General features: G+C 43.8%; 1 protein-coding gene and 1 long non-coding RNA gene across 9 annotated transcripts in view; one reads left to right on the plus strand and one right to left on the minus strand.

Annotated features, from left to right (window-relative positions):
• The window catches only part of CASP8 (caspase 8), a 60145-nt gene that overhangs the window by 13241 nt on the left and 30450 nt on the right, over positions 1-16454 (minus strand). For 3 of the 8 annotated variants that reach the window (XR_004441628.1, XM_033230718.1, XM_033230717.1), the window contains exons 1-3: positions 13208-13552; positions 5272-5602; positions 475-580 (exon numbers count right to left, since the gene is read on the minus strand). Coding sequence is in view for 7 of the 8 variants with exons in the window: in XM_033230718.1 (XP_033086609.1) it covers positions 475-580; positions 5272-5602; positions 13208-13232 (462 nt within the window). In the remaining variant the exon portion in view is untranslated. The other 5 variants (XM_033230720.1, XM_033230723.1, XM_033230725.1 and 2 more) reach the window with 5 other exon arrangements.
• LOC117094663 overlaps positions 1-16454 on the plus strand; it is a 29698-nt gene that overhangs the window by 6399 nt on the left and 6845 nt on the right. The window lies entirely within an intron of this gene.

Consider the following 16454-nt stretch of genomic DNA (forward strand, 5'->3'; position numbering starts at 1 on the left):
ACAGAGAAAGGCACACACAGACACAGAGATGCACATACAACACACAGACATGCAAAACACACACAGAGACACACAACACACAGAGACACACAACACAGACACACCACACACAAACACAATATACACACAGAGTTCCAGATCCCAGGTCGTTTCGGGGACTGCAGAAGTGGAGGAAATGTCTCAGACTCACCGCTGTCTTTCCCAGCTCTGCTGGGTCTCAGGCTGGGCTGCATCTGCACAACCAGCCTCCTTCTCCCGGCCCCTGACTCCGCCTTGCTCCCAGTAATTAACATGAGCAGCACTTCAGTATGGAGGAATCACATCTGTAACACTCGTGCTGACAACTTTCTTCTTCTAGTCAAAAAGTGAAAATCCAGGTTGCTTTTACCAAAATACCCCCTCTCTTTGGTCTCAGAAATGCCCCCTGGCTAACCAAGTCTCAGGACTAAATCTCAGTAAGATACCAGGTCTTACCATGTCATCATCCAGTTTGCATTTGGAGATCTCCTCTTGCAAAAGAAACTTAAAAGACCTCAATTCTGATCTGCTCACCTCTTCTGAAATCTGATAGAGCATGACCCTGTGGTGGGAAATGGAGACACTTTAGAAACCTTTTCCCAAATAATTTCCCATTTGATAGATGGAGTCACAGTGGGCTTGATTCCAAAGGCCTCCCTTCAACGTGAAGCCAGTTAATGGCATGGTTTATGAGTTGAGTCCTTGGAAAGAGGTTGTGACACAGAAGTTTGCTGGCTCTTCCCCGACTTTCCCACCCTTAACAATTTAAAGTTCTATCAACTTTTCTTTCAGTTTATTTCAGTTAAGTAAATCTTGCTTTCTTTTTTTTTTTTTTTTCTATAAAATCAAGATTTTGTTGCAATAGCAAAAAGCTTTGCCTTTTGGAAATTTTGCTTTTCAAAATGCACAGTGGCTCATGACTTCCCTAATCAAAACCAGTCAGTATTCTCCCAGTCATTATCTTCAGTAAGAAGGCCAAGCATTTGGTTCTGGAATACAAAGTCTCCGAATACATCGCCATCGCAGACCAGACTGCAAACACTAAAGGACCTGAGGCCCCAAACACACCCAGCTGCCCTGCCCTCACCCCTTTCCGCCGTGCCCCTACACCCCATCCCTTGTCTATCTGCAGATGCCCATCCACGAACAATCAGCTCAAGCATTGCCTGGGCATCCACAAAGCTGCATTCACTCCACTATGACTTAGAAACCCCAAAAGCATAACACACATAATTGTCTGTTGGCCTGGTGCAGTGGTTCACGCCTCTAATTCCAGCACATTAGGAGTCCAAGGCAGGAGGAGGATCACTTGAGCCCAGGAGTTTGAAACCAGCCTGGGCAACATAGCAAGACCCCCTCTCTACCAAAAATATTTAAAAATTAGCCGGGTGTGGTGGCATGCACCTGTGGTCCCAGCTACTCCAGAGGCTGAGGTGAGAGGATCATTTGAGCCCAGGAGGTTGAGGCTGCAGTGAGCTGTGATCATGCCACCACACTAAAAATAAAAACAAAAATAATTGTCTGTTTAGAAACTGTTCAAGTCCCGTAATGGCCAGGTCTGTACCCTTTTTATTTTCATAAACCCAGAGGGTTGTGAGGTGCAATGTTTGAGTGCAGAAGACCCAGGCTATTGGTGTTGGAGCCTTGATTCCACCATCTTTGAGCAGCATTAACTTCAGACATGTTACACATTTTTTCCTCACCCATAGACTGAAGATAATTATCCGTAACCACATCCTAGGAAGGTGTCAAGGGTTACACAAATAAGTTTATGTGAAGCACTTAAACCAATCTTTGGCAACACACTAAGTGTTCAATGAGTGATAGGTGTTACTATTTCCTAATCTATGCCTATCACATTTATGTGATAGGCACATTTAGGCTGGCACATTTAGGCTCTTGGAATATGCTTGCCAAATAGGTGAACACAGGAATGTTTTAGAAGTCAGCAAACCTTTCAACACTATGGTGTAAAGGAAAATAATTTTAATACAAAACATGTTGACTTGAAAATTTAATTAGAAAATTAAAATTCTGAAAATAAAAATGGCATAGAAACAGAAATTACTCAGTATTACCATCTGCCTTATCCTCCTTCTCGTGGACTCTCTACCCTAAAAGTGTTTATCTAAAGCTTTCGGTCTGGCCAAAATTGGATCTAATCCAAAAAGCTATTCTGACTCTTTCGCCTTTATTACGAGGTATTTACCCTTTTGCTTTCCTCATTACTGAAGCCTACAGGCTTTCTTGTACCATCGTTGTTTAGTAATGAACCTGAATAGTTTATAAGATACTTATTTTATAGGTAGCAATTATAACTGGTAAATAAAATGTCTAGTGTTTTCTTATAATGGTAAGTGGCCACTCTAGCATATTTATTAGCTCCTGGCTACTATTCAATGATAATGAACAAGCAGTAAGTCAGGATTGCACTGACCCTTTTATCTCTAAGCCAATACATGAAAGATTTTAACAGACAGATCCTGCCTTATTAGTAGATGATCAATCCTCCACAGAAAGGTGCGGATTGTGTCTGGCACTGGGTGTTTGCTTCAGCCCAGCTCATGCGGCAGAAGTGGAACCTTCAAAGGACCAAGATGTTGGGCACAGGATAAGACCCCCTTGGCTTTCCTAGTCCTGGGGCTGTGGGTTTTTAGGACTAACTGGTGCCTTAATGAATAAGTTCCTTATAAAGACTTCACAATTCTATAAACCAGAGCTATCTAGTGTACTGGTTGAATAGCATTCTCCCTTCTTCCCCAAAATTCATGTCTAACTGGAATATGAGAATGCGACCTTATTTGGACACAGGACATTTGCAGATAAAATTTCATTAAGATGAGGTCACGCTGGCCAGGTGCAGTTGCTCACGCCTGTAATCCCAGAACTTGGTAGGCTGAGGTGGGCAGATCGCATGAGCCCAGGAGTTCAAGACTAGCCTGGGCAATATTTCGAAACCCCATCTCTACAAAAAATACAAAAATTAGCCAGACATGGTGGCGGGTGCCTGTAGTCCCAGCTACTTGGGAAGCTGAGGTGGGAAGATTGCTTGAACCCAGGAGGCAGAGGTTGCAGTGAGCCAAGATCGTGCCACTGTACTCCAGCTTGGGTGATGTAGTGAGACACTGTCTCACACACACGTACAAAAAGATAAGGCCACATTGGATTAGGATGGGCCCTAATTCCTAATCCAGTGTCTCCTTATAAGAAGGAGATTTAGACACAGAGAAGGGAACATAGGCAGAGACTGCTGTGCTGCATGTACAAACAGGGAGCACCGAGGATTCCTGCACCCACCAGAAGCAGGGAAAGGCATGAAACAGATTCTTCCTCGGAGCCTCTTAAAAGGAACCAACCCTGTTGACATCTTGATTTCTGACTTAGGCCTCCAGAACTATAAGAGTACATTTTAAAAACTGTTTTAAACCTGCTAGTTTGTGTTACTTTGCTACCGCAGCCCTAGGAAATTTATACACCTAGAATATCTCTTTTTTGTTGTTTTTTTGTTTTGTTTTGTTTTTTTTGAGACAGAGTTTCACTCTTGTTGCCCAGGCTGGAGTGCAATGGCACGATCTCAGCTCACTGCAACCTCTGCCTCCTGGATTCAAGTGATTCTCCTGCCTCAGCCCCCCAAGTAGCTGGGATTACAGGCGGGAGCCACCATACCCAACTAATTTTTGCATTTTTAGTAGAGATGGGGTTTCACCATGTTGGTCAGGCTAGTCTTGAACTCCTGACCTCAGGTGATCCACCCGCCTCGGCCTCCCAAAGTGCTGGGATTACAGGCATGAGCCACCTTGCTGGCCCAGAATATCTCTTTTGTCATTTAAAATCAAAATAGTCAAGCCTTGACTGGGCATGGTGGCTCATGCCTATAATTCCAGCACTTTGAGAGGTCAAGACAGGTGGATGACTTAAGGTCAGGAGTTTGAGACCAGCCTGGCCAACATGGTGAAACTCCATCTCTACTAAAAATACAAAAATTAGCTGGGCATGGTGGCACGCACTTGTAATCCCAGCTACTTGGGAGGCTGAGGCAGGAGAATCACTTGAACCCTGGAGGTAGAGGTTGCAGTGAGCCGAGATCATGCCACTGCACTCTAGCCTGGGTGATGGAGTGAGACTCCATCTCAAAAACAAAACAAAACAAAAAGTAGTCAAGCCTCAAAACAAAAAATAGTCTCTGAGAATAGAAAGACCAGGGCGTTCATGGGCTGGGCCATCAGAGGGCAGCAGCTGTCAGCCCTGGCTGTGAACCCTTTCCATCTCACATGCCATAGTTATCGACAAGCAAACAGAGACAATGAAATGGGCCCAGAGCAAAGGCTTCAGTAGAAGCTTCCTGAAAGCAAAGCTAAAATTGCTTTAAGTAGTGTCCGATAATAGGAGATGTTGAAAGAGAGTAGGTGACAATGTGTTTCTGTTTTTAAAGTCTTGTCACAGCATCATGAAGTTGTAACTGAATGGGGTTTCTCTCTCACACCTTTGGTTACCTACTCTCCCTAGGGTGGGGAGAAGCTGAGTTGTACAGTCTTTGGCAAGATGACCCAAGGTGCCACTGTCTTCCTATAAAGCTTAGAATTGTCATACAGCCAGGCTCACAGGAGCTGGACAGCCTCGGTGGGGACTGCCTAGCTGTATGTGCCAGGCCAGCGGCTTACAGCTCTGTAATGAACTTTGTCATTCGAGTCTTTAAGTGTGGCAAAAAACCCTTAAATCTCATTGAAAATTTCCATAGCCATCCGCAAGCAGATGGGAGGGGGATTTCAAGGTGGGAAGCCGTGATGCTTTACTCAATGTATGGACAAAGTAAGCACACAATCTGGATATCAAGAGGCACCAAGATAAGAGAGGAAAAAAATGAGAACATTTAGAAAAACTCTGTGATAACTTCAGCATACCTCTAAGTAATGTTTCACTTTGAAAAATAAATTTTTATTTTATGGTCTTAGCATTTTTACGGAATTATACATAAGGCCCCTAAATTTCTTAATCTAGCTCCAGTGGGACATCTTCCCAAAGCCTCCGAAGTGATACTGAACGTGGTTTCTCTCTCACGCCTTTGTTTACCCACTATCTCTAGGGTGGGGAGAAGCTAAGTTTTACAGCCTTTAGCAGGACCACCCAAGGCACCACTGTCTTTCCCAGGCTCTATAGGCAGATCCACAAAGACAAGCCCCAATCAGCCCTGCCCACAGAAGTTGTCCACTCAACCCACACCTCCCAGTCCCCACGCTGGGAGTTTCTACCCACCTGTAGGCAGAAATCTGAGCCCTGCCTGGTGCCTGAAGTTCCCTTTCCATCTCCTCCTTTCTAGTGTTTAGGTAAGTAGTGAGCAAATCCAGTCTATTAATTCGGAAGAGCAGCTCCTTCAGGAAGGACAGATTGCTTTCCTCCAACATTCTCTTTTCCTGGAGTCTCTGGAATAACATCAAAGCATCCTTGATGGGTTCTTGCTTCCTTTGTGGGATGCAGTCCAGGCTCAGGAACTTGAGGGAGGCCAGATCTTCACTGTCTAGTTGTTCCCCAATATCATAAAGATTTCTGCTGAAGTCCATCTCTTCAAAAGGCAGGAGAATATAATCTAAGTCAAAATATAATGGTATGTTCAGATAAGGAAGAAAAGTACCATTTGCTGGCTTGTTCATCAAAGGCTACTGCATCTACTAGATACTGGTCATTGTGCTGTGAGCACAGGAGAGAGAAAAAGAACAGCAGACAAGTTCCCTCTTACTGTTTAGGAAGGTAGATATACAAACAAGCCAATGGGCTGGGCGCAGTGGCTCATGCCTGTAATCCCAACACTTTGGGAGGCCAAGATGGGCGGATCAGCTAAGATTGGGAGTTAGAGACCAGCCCGACCAACATGGAGAAACCTTATCTCTACTAAAAAAATACAAAATTAGCCAGGCATGATGGCGCATGCCTATAATCCCAGCTACTCGGGAGGCTGGGGTGGGAGAATTGCTTGAACCCGGGAGGTGGAGTTTGCAGTGAGCGGAGATCGCACCACTGCACTACAGCCTGGGCAAAAGAGCAAGACTCCATCTCGCACAAAAAAAAAAAAAACAAGCCGATGGTTAGAGAGTTGCGACCAAAGTGTGGTAGGGATGTAGAGGAAGAAGCCTTAACTCAGCCTGGGAGAAGGGCTTCCTGTGGGGAAGGGATTCTGGGGAGAATGTGAGAAAGCACAATTCTTACAGGAAACAATTAATGTAAAAGACGGAGGTAAGAACTTTCAAGTCCATTCAGGCAGGCACAAGGAGCTCAATAAAGTAACTACAAAGGGTCTGGGACGGAGAGTGACGGGACAAAGGGATGAAGCTCTAGCCAGGTACCATGTCACAAAGGGGCCTCATTACCATGGGGCAAGGGGATTAGGCTTTGTCCTGGAGGTGATGAGGAACTAAGAAAGGACTGTGAAAATGGGAATGATGTCACCCAGTTGGGATTAACACTTAAAGTGCAAAGGATAGACTGGAAGACTTGGAGGCAGGGGACCTACTGGGACCTATTAGGAGGAGGCATTTCAGTGCTGGAGGGCGGGAGTGATGGGGTCTGATTGAAACAACAGTGGGAGGAGGACATGGGGCAGCGAGGTCTCTGAAGGGCCCAAGGACCAGTGCCTATAGCTGGTCAGGAACTCAAGACTGGAAACGGAACCAGTCACCCCTGACAGCCCTTTCAACCTCCACAGTCTCTAAGTCAGGTTCTGTGGTATTTTCACACAATGTTTCTAAGGGAGAGGGCCGTGTTTCAGCGAACTCCAGACAATTATCATGCCAGCGACCTGACATCAGGGCTTTCCCTTGAGCCCCAGGATCCACCACCTTCCCTGCTCTGACGGCCCCGTCCATAGTAAAAAAAACCTCGGAGTGGTGTTTGTGCTCCATTCTTCATAGGAACAAGACTGAGGCTCCCCTAACAAGGGCGACAGTCACTGTGGGGGAGGGCAGCAGTGCCATGGTTAAGAGCTTAGATCAAGCCCGGCTGGGACACTGGCACTTCCTCAAGGTGTCAGAATTCCCAATAGAGACTGCTGGTACATGTCAATTGTTGCTCTAGGCACTGGGAATGCAGTAAAATAAACCAACGTGGCCCAGGAGTTCAGGTCTACCCCGGGCAAGACCCCAGGTAGCAAGACCCCAACTCTTAAAAAAAAAAAAAGCAAAACCAAAACCAAACCAAAACAAAGAAACAGGTGGGTAATTTAGCCATCTTCTTCAAAATATAAAATTCACATCAACTTTGGCCCACAATTTAACTTCCAAGAGTTTTTCCTACATTCACTTAAACATAAGTATACTCAAAACCATATACAAGGCAATTCATGGTAGCATTCCTCAAAATAACAAAAGAGCAGAAACAACTGTTTATCAGTATTAGAAGATTTAGGTAAGCTATTAATCATATTCCAGGGAACTCTATTTGGCTACTAGAGAGAATAGGAAGATCAGTGTGGTTGAGCATGTGTGATCTACGTAACGTATTGATCAGCACATATCTTGTGCTCAGAAGAGCTCTAACAAAAAACACACAGGAAGTTCCTTCAGTAATGTTAAAGAAAAGCAGAATTACACACAGATGTGGCCGTGCGGTGTGGGAAGGCCGATGGGTGCAGGTGACAGTGAGAGTTGCTTTACCTCCCATACCTTGCTGCACAGTTTGTACTGTTTGAATTTTTACCATGTACATGTATTACTTATTCTAAAAATATACCTAGTTAAAATCTTTAAAGATTCATTCTTATTCATATGCTGGAAAAGATCTAAACTAGATCTAAGCCTGTTTAGTGCCATTAATTCAACTGTCTTTAAAATTTTTAATGTATTCTAACCTCTATTGAAATCTCATCTTACAGAATAAAACCAGCCAAAGAATCAAATGAAAGCAGGACTTCCTTTCCCCTGTCCCTCAATTATTTTTTTCTGAGGAAAAAAACACTTAGTGTAGTCATTTTAGAAAATACAGAAAAGATAAAAAGGAAAATTAAAATTATGTATAATTCCACCATCCAAAGATAAATGCCCAATAATATTTTACTCTTTCCCACCAAATATTTTATGCATACACATTTTTCCTTGTATTTGAACACATCATATTTCTGTAGTATAAGTGGATTTTTCCACTGATAGGTATATCTCGTATTGTAAGTACTTTCCTGATGTCTTTAGTTTTTCTTCTACAGCATGGGTTTTAATATCTGTAAAGCATTTAATCTTAGAGATGGGTTATAATTTACATAGCCAGTTTCTGATTACATTTAGGATGACCTTGAAATGCAAATCTTTAAGTATACCTCTAATTATTTTCTTAGAATAATTTCCTAAAAGTAGTATTATTGGGTCAAAAGGAATAAACTTTTTTGAGTCTCTTGTTACATATTAAATAGCATTTTCTGACAGTATATAATAAAAATCAATACAATTCAAGGCTGAGATGACATGAATTTGGATATAATAAGATTGGCGCATAGCTCCGTCCTCCATAGCCACCTCATCTCACTCATTTCATTACCTCTCCAACAACGTGGCAATGCTTTTTAAGTGGTTTCCCCACCCAATCATAACTGACATTTAGAAGGGAAAATGCTAACATGGCTTCTTCTCTGGCCCAGGTATTCCAGGATACACTGTCGGATGATAGTCAGCCTTTTCTGGTTTTTGCTTTTTGCTTAAGTTACACATCCCTCTAGTCACAGTACCTAGAAAACGGTCAGCGCCAAAGGATTTACGACACCATTAACAACAGGCCATCCAGCACTGCACGGGGAGAGACATCACATGGCAGTTCTTGTTTTATGGGACCTAGATGTACTGCACTAGCTTATGGGCTAGCAGCTTTGTTAAGCTAGTATTTTTAAAATAATGTACTGTCTTTTTGCTTCCTAAAAATAGTAAAAGTAACACTTGTTTCATAGAGAAAGTACAAAGAAGTATAAACAGAAAATAAAACTTACTTAAAACTTGCCATTTGGAAGTAATTCTTTGGTCACATTTTATGTGACCAATTTTTTTCCACATGTATTTATAACATATGTAAATTTGAATATTTTGCCATGTAATACATATATTTTATATAATCTCTGCTAAATAGTAAATGTATATTATAAGTCAATTTGTATTACATATGTATAATTATTTTATATATTTATGCCCCAAAATATTTAAATATAAATATGTGTTTATAATAATCATATAAATAAATGATATATAAATGTTTATAACCTATATATCCATATAAACATAAAAATATTTTTTAACCTCATTTCACTAAAAGCCTCTGAAGAAACTACCATTATTGTCCCCATTTTTCTGTTGTGAAAAATCACGGCTTGGGAATAAGCTAGTGAGAGAGAGAGCCACAGCCAGATTTAAGTATGTCACTCAAGGGCTTCAATGACAGATCGCAAAGATTTAGACACCATTCTACTTGCAGCTGGAAGGCGGTGAAAGAATCTCATGAAGAAAAACATAAAATCATAACATTTTTGGAGAATAACATTTCAAAAAAATATATAATAACAAAACCACAAAAACAGAAGTTCTTAACAAATCCACTATAGGAGAGAGGGGGTCAGAGCCTCACAAAGGAAGTGCTAGAATCTAGGCCCCAGCATCTCATTCCAGAGTCCCATTCTACCACTGTATTACATGCCACAATGAAACCACAAACACATTCCATCTCATCACAATCACTGCAGTAATATTCTAGCAGTGTCCTAGCTTTTGCAGAGATAACTACCCCACAGGTGGGGTAAAAGCAAAACATGCATTCACCGTCGGAAACAGAAACCTGTATCTCGTCCGAAGCTTGAGAGAACCTGAAAGCCACTCACTCTCAGGCCCAAATCCCTAACCAGCAGGTAGTATTTCCACTCCCTCGGGTCCAGGCTGGCTGCCTCACTGTGGGCTGCCCCCGAATCTGACAGACATCCATTCTACACGCACGTGGTATCCATAACAGGGCGCTGCAGCCACGGTGTTCAAACAACCCAGCAAAGGTGTCTGAACCTCAGCAAAACATATAATCCCATCATTGTCAAACAGAATGAAACTTGCAACTTCACCTGTAAATGCTTAACCCCACAAGTACAGGTCTCCGATTTTGTCCATCTAGTCTTCCCATTATATTGTTTTTTGAACTGTTCTGTATCTTTTTAATTTCTCTTTCTTTTCTTTTTTTTTTTTTTTTTGAGACAGAGTTTTGCTCTTGTTGCCCAGGCTAGAGTGCAATGGCACAATCTCGGCTCACCACAACTTCTGTCTCCCAGGTTCAAGCGACTCTCCTGCCTCATCCTCCTGAGTAGCTGGGATTACAGGCACGCGCCACCATATCCGGCTAATTTTGTATTTTTAGTAAAGACAGGGTTTCTCCATGTTGGTCAGGCTGGTCTCAAACTCCCGACCTCAGGTGATTCACCCGCCTCGGCCTCCCAAAGTGCTGGGATTACAGGTGTGAGCCACTGCACCCAGCCTTTTTTAATTTCTTTAAAAAATAAATAATTGAATTAGTAGGACCACATGGGTGTGTGTATGTGCATGTGTGTGTGTGTTTATGTTGGCAAATGTGTATGCTGGTGGGTATGTGTGTTGGTGGGAGGATAGCTGTAGCAGCAAAGTTAGTTGAGATTTAAATTTTGGCTTCTACTCTTTGTTTGACAAATTTGGCTGGGATCAGGATGAAGCCTTTATACAAGTAGGTAAACTGGCAGCATTTCAGAAACTCCTAGAACTTAATCAGTCTAAGCCAGACTGACCTCGAGATCTGGAAACTGTACGGCCCTCGGCAAGGCTCTCAGAGGGACTGCTACCTCTTCCACTAACTTCATGGTTTCCCATCCACATTCACAGACGAGGATCATCTCCATGGCCCCAGGGCCACCCGACCTCACTCTCAGCAGCCTAGAAAACTCCAGAATCAAAGGCCTTCCTCCCAAAAGGTCCCTCTGACCTTAACAAAGGGGCAAATCCTTACCTTACTCTCACGATGGTAACACCTTCATCACAGGCCTCTCCGCTGCCATCTGAGCATCTAAGACAAGAGCAAACGTCTAATGAAGGACGAAGGGCACAGCCAGCTGTACTTCCTGTTTCGAAACTCCTCTAAGTCACAAACACTAGAGGGGAGAGAACACTTACCACTTGCCCCTGAGTGAACAGAGCGCCTTCTAAAGCTTCTAAAGCTGGAGGGAAAAGGCCTGATGGTCCAGGAGACTGCCTGCAGGGTGGGGCAGGGCACCTGGCCACCTGAGCACTGGCCCCTGGCTATGACTTTGGATGGGCCATTTTACCTTCGGGGCCTCATTTCCACATTCCAAAACGACGTTGGACTGGATTGTAACTAAGAACACTTTCATTTCATATTTAGGATTTAAAGATTTTTCTGGGTTCATCATTAAGACTTTAATTTTTTCATTCAATGAATCTTGATGGAGCACCTCGCAGAAGTCTTGAGATTGGACACTGCAGAGCCTCATCTTGGCTCTCAGCGTGACTGCGAACTTTCAGCACTAAAGCCCCTGGTTTAGCCAAGGAGCCTCTCTGTGGCCCCAAGTCACTTTCAGCAGCCTAAAAAACTCTAAAAAAGAAAAAAAAACTCTAAAAAAGAAAAAACTCTAAAATGAAAAACCTCTAAAAAGAAAAAAACTCTGAAATAAAAAAATTCTAAAATGAAAAAAATCTAAAAAGAAAAAACTCTAAAATGCAAAAACTCTTTGGTAAGATGGTAAACCTATCTTACCAAAGGTGATCCTTGTATATGAGTGTAGCTGGGGAAACCACGAAGTCAGCTGCAAGATGGGTTTACCATCTTATCAAAGAGGCAAATCCTGGGGCCCTCACCATACTGGGCTCTAGGGATAGATCAGTAAACAAAAGATTGCCTTCATACTGAGAGTTAGATGAAATGTTTTCTGATGTTAAAAGTAGGAAAAGAAAATCAAGCACCTCTCTTCTTTGAAACTGCCTTTTGTCTTTCCCCAAATAGAATATAAGCTTTCAGAGGGCAGGGACTCATAGCTGAGAAGACTGAATGAAGTATCTGAAAAGGACTCTTCACCAGAAAGGGCTAGGTCAAGGTGGCCTGATAACATCAATGCCTAGATGGCCACAGTGGCTCATGCCTGTAATCCTAGCACTTTGGGAGGCCAAGGAGGGAGGATCCCTTGAGCGTAGGAGTTTGAGACCAGCCTGGGCAACATAGTGAGACACCATCTCTATGAAGAAAGATTTTTGAATTAGCCAGGTGTGGTAGCACGCGCCTGTGGTCCCAGTTAATCTGAAGGCTGAGATGGGAACACTGCTTGATCCCAGGATGTCGAGGCTGCAGTGAGCTGTGATTGCACCACTGCACTCCAGCCTTGGGTGACAAAGCAAGATCTTGTCTCAAAAAATAAATAAATAAAAAAGAAATAGAAACAGAATGAGTAAAATAAAATGCCAATAGTATTAATAAGCAATAATAATTGCTAACTCATGTAGTAAGTGATGTATGCGTATTATCTCCTTCAAGCCTCACACTCACCTCTCGAGGCATTATTAATCCCATTTAACAATGAGATAACAGAGGCACAGAGGAATTACTTACTTGCCTGAGATCATATAGTTAAAAAACGGTGTACATATACAAAAGAAAAATACATTTTGCAAAGATACAAATAAATTCACGAATCCACATCAAAACATTAGAGAATTATCTTTGGGGAGCAAGAGAGAGGGCAGGAGGGCAAGGGGGTGGAGAGATAAAAGGAAACCCTTAAGACACGGAAGAGGGGTAAGCGGGCTGTGCACCTCAGGGCATCGTGATTCGACAGAATAAAGAACTTAACCCTCGGCCCCAGAGCCAAATGAAAAAGAAAAAAAGTGGATTGATAAAGTTTTCTGGACTCTCCAAACGAGTTCACAGGAGGGAGACCGTGTATCTGTATTCGAGGCAGTAAGGAAGCTGAGAGGACAAAAAGGTAGCAGAGGAAATGGAGACTGCTCAGAGTGAAAAAGTAGCAAGATCAGAGGCAACGGCTCAGAGAGAAACCCCACAGGAGACCTGGGCCAGGCAGCACCCAGAGGTGTCCTCAGCAGGGCAGATCCAAGCTGCTTCCCCACCCCCACAGCCCTGTTTCTAGAGCAAGTCAAGAAACAAAAATATGTGGTTTCCTGTTGAAGAGGCCACCTCCGCAACAGGCACTCACCCGCTCCACCCTTTCCTGGCACCATCGCAGTCTCTGAGTCCCCTAACCTGCCTAACTCCACGTGCTCAGTGGGGAAGGGAGTGGGAAAGGCTCCCAGGAAGAAGTTTCTTTTACTTTCAATAACCACCCTGGCTCTTCTGCCTCCCTCCACCGCCTCACTTCCTGTTGAGTTGACTAGCAAATTCGGCAGGGCTTGAAAAAAAAAAACACAAGAGATAAAAGGAGGAGAACCTGTGAAAACACTTTCCTCCAGCAGAAGGGCAGAACCTGGTCTCCGAGAGAAAGAGAAAACTTCACAGCAAAATGAACTGCAGGGTAAATTTTACTCCTAAAGCAGAACAGAGATGACTCACTCGAACAAGAAATGTTTCCTATTTAAAGGAACAGATGCCCAGTTTCCAACCATTCAGAAGAGGGAAGTGGCAGACATTTCATGGACGTGCAAAACTAAAAACCCGAGCACTGGACATGCTTTATTGGAAAGCATTTATACTGACTCCATTTAGTAATAATAACCCCTGTCGGTGACAAGTAATATGCCATTCTTTCTTGCAAAGGGTCTGGGAAGAGGAAGTTTCCCTCTGCCTTGATCCAAACCTCAGCACTGAAGTCACAGACCAGCCCTCTCCTCCCTCCCTACGGACTGGGTGAAGCCAGCCCTGTAGCTGAAATGTAGGTAGACTGTTCACAAAAAAAGGAGGAAGTGTTCTGGCTCAGCGCTACTTGGCTCAGCCCTAAACAAGGCTGAGCCACGACACTTCAGTTCCCTTCCTTGGCCATGTTCTCCAGTTTAGTTGTAACCCGTGTCTTTGTAGCACTGATCCTGGAGTGTTGGTGCTACTGAGGTCTGTTCCCCAAAGCTCTGAACCCCAGACCCTCCCTTGTTCTCTTTTTTTTTTTTTTTTTTTTTGAGATGGAGTCTCGGTCTGTTGCCCATGCAGCAGTACAGTGGTGCAATCTTGGCTCACTGCAACCTCCACCTCCTGGGTTCAAGTGATTCTCCTGCCTCTCAGCCTCCCAAGTAGCTGGGACTACAGGCACCCACCACCATGCCTGGCTAATTTTTGTATTTTTAGTAGAGATGGGTTTTCACCATGTTGGTCAGACTGGTCTCGAACTCCTGACCTCAAGGCATCCACCCGCCTTGGCCTCCCAAAGTGCTAGGATTACAGGCATGAGCCACCGTGCCTAGCCACTCCCCTGTTCTCTGCCATCCGCCTCTGTTTCCCATGTGAATTTTTTTTTTCCTTTTTTTGGGATGGATTTTCACTCTTGTTGCCCAGGCTGGAGTGCAATGGCGCCATCTCGGCTCACAGCAACCTCCGCCTCCCGGGTTCAAGTGATTCTCCTGCTTCAGCCTCCTGGGTTGCTGGGATTATAGGCATGAACCACCATGCCTGGCTAATTTTGTATTTTTAGTAGAGACAGGGTTTCTCCATGTTGGTCAGGCTGGTCTCAAACTTACGACCTCAGGTGATCTGCCCACCTCGGCCTCCCAAAGTTCTGGGATTACAGGTGTGAGCCACCACACCCAGCCATGAATTTTTAAAAAGGGTTTTCTGCCCTTTTGCTTGCACATCTTGTACATTTTATAACCAGAACACCAGCAATAACACATTACCTATATGTTACACCTTGACATGAACTATCTCTAATTCTTGCAGCAATTCAGGGTATTGTTCTCCCATGTTATGGATGAAGAAACTAAGGCTCAAACAGTTACATGGAGTCAAACTCAGTCCTGCTGGGCCAAAAACAGATTTTTCTATGACACACTAACTCCGTTTCTCCAACACTTAGGATTTGGAATGAATCATGTGGATGGAAGAGCAACAAATTTAAACTAATAGTGAACGATGAATAAAGATCAGAAGGTCCTTGGTTTCTCAGTCACCTAACAAAAAGGAGTTGGCCCAATAAAGGCACAAGCTAATACTTATCAAACCATTGGTGTATGCCAGACACAGCCACCTAAACTGGCTCATTTCCACTTCTGAACAGTTCTCAGAAGTGGATGCTACGATTGGTCCCATTTTATGGATGAGGACACTGAGGCTTAGACAGGTTGAAAGACTTGGCCCTACTCAGTCAGTGAGTGACAGAATGAGGTCTGTTTGTCTCTAAAACCCTGAGTGGTTAGTCACCGCCTAAGCATGAATGCATAGCCATGAATCTCAATCTGACCCACCTCAGAATTCACTGCAAATTTTCTAAAAATATGAGTCTTCAAGCTCCAGCTTTGGAACTCCTACCTGAGCAAAAATGTGGGAGATAAAACAGCTGGAGCTCTTAGAATAATGCCTGGGCCCTCCACAGTTCTCAGTAAATAGGCTGTGGGTGCAGTGGCTCACACCAGTAATCCCAGCACTCTGGAAGACCAAGGCAGGAGGATCGCTTGAGCCCAACAGATCGAGGCCAGCCTAGGCAACACAGGGAGACACCGTCTCTGCAGAAAAAATTTAAAAACTAGTCAGGTATGGTGGCGTGCATCTGTTGTCTCAAGCTACTCAGGAGGCTGAGGTGAGAGGATAACTTGAGTGTGGGAGGTCAAGGCTGCAGTGAGCCATGATCACGCCACTGCACTCCAGCCTGGGTGACAGAGCAAGGCCCTGTCTAAATAACAAATAAATAAATTAAATAAATAAATAAATATTCACTACCATGTTATTTAAGCTCACAACATCTCTAAGATGGCTACAAATTATTAGGCTTACATACAGATGATGCAATTAAATGCATCAATTAGCTGACAAATGGCAGGGCCAGTGCATGAACTCAGGAGTGTCTCACTCGAGAGTTTCTGCTCTTAGCCTCTGTACACATCTCCCTGCGTGTACCCAGGCCCAGCCTAGCAGAAATGGATGAGCTGCTGGAGGCCTCTGAGGGGCAGTACTGAGAATGGGGGAGCAGGGTGGGAGTGGGAGTCTCAGGGCTTCAACTTGTGCCATTTGTAAGGCACCGACCCTAGATTCTCCCAGTCATATCATATATATATATATATGTATATATAAAAGGCCAATAAGTGAATTATGGCCAGGCACAGTGGCTTACCCCTGTAATCTCAGCGCTTGAAGAGATTGAGGTGGGCGGATCACTTGAGGCTAGGAGTTTGAGACCAGCCTAGCCAACATGGCAAAACCCCATCTCTACTAAAAATACAAAAAAATTAGTTGGGCATGGTGGCATGTGCCTGTAGTCTCAGCCACTCAAGGCACGAGACTCACTTGAGCCCAGGAGGTTGCAGTGA

This window comes from Trachypithecus francoisi, unplaced genomic scaffold, assembly GCF_009764315.1.
Source record: "Trachypithecus francoisi isolate TF-2019V2 unplaced genomic scaffold, Tfra_2.0 Lachesis_group13, whole genome shotgun sequence".
Lineage (NCBI taxonomy): Eukaryota > Metazoa > Chordata > Mammalia > Primates > Cercopithecidae > Trachypithecus > Trachypithecus francoisi.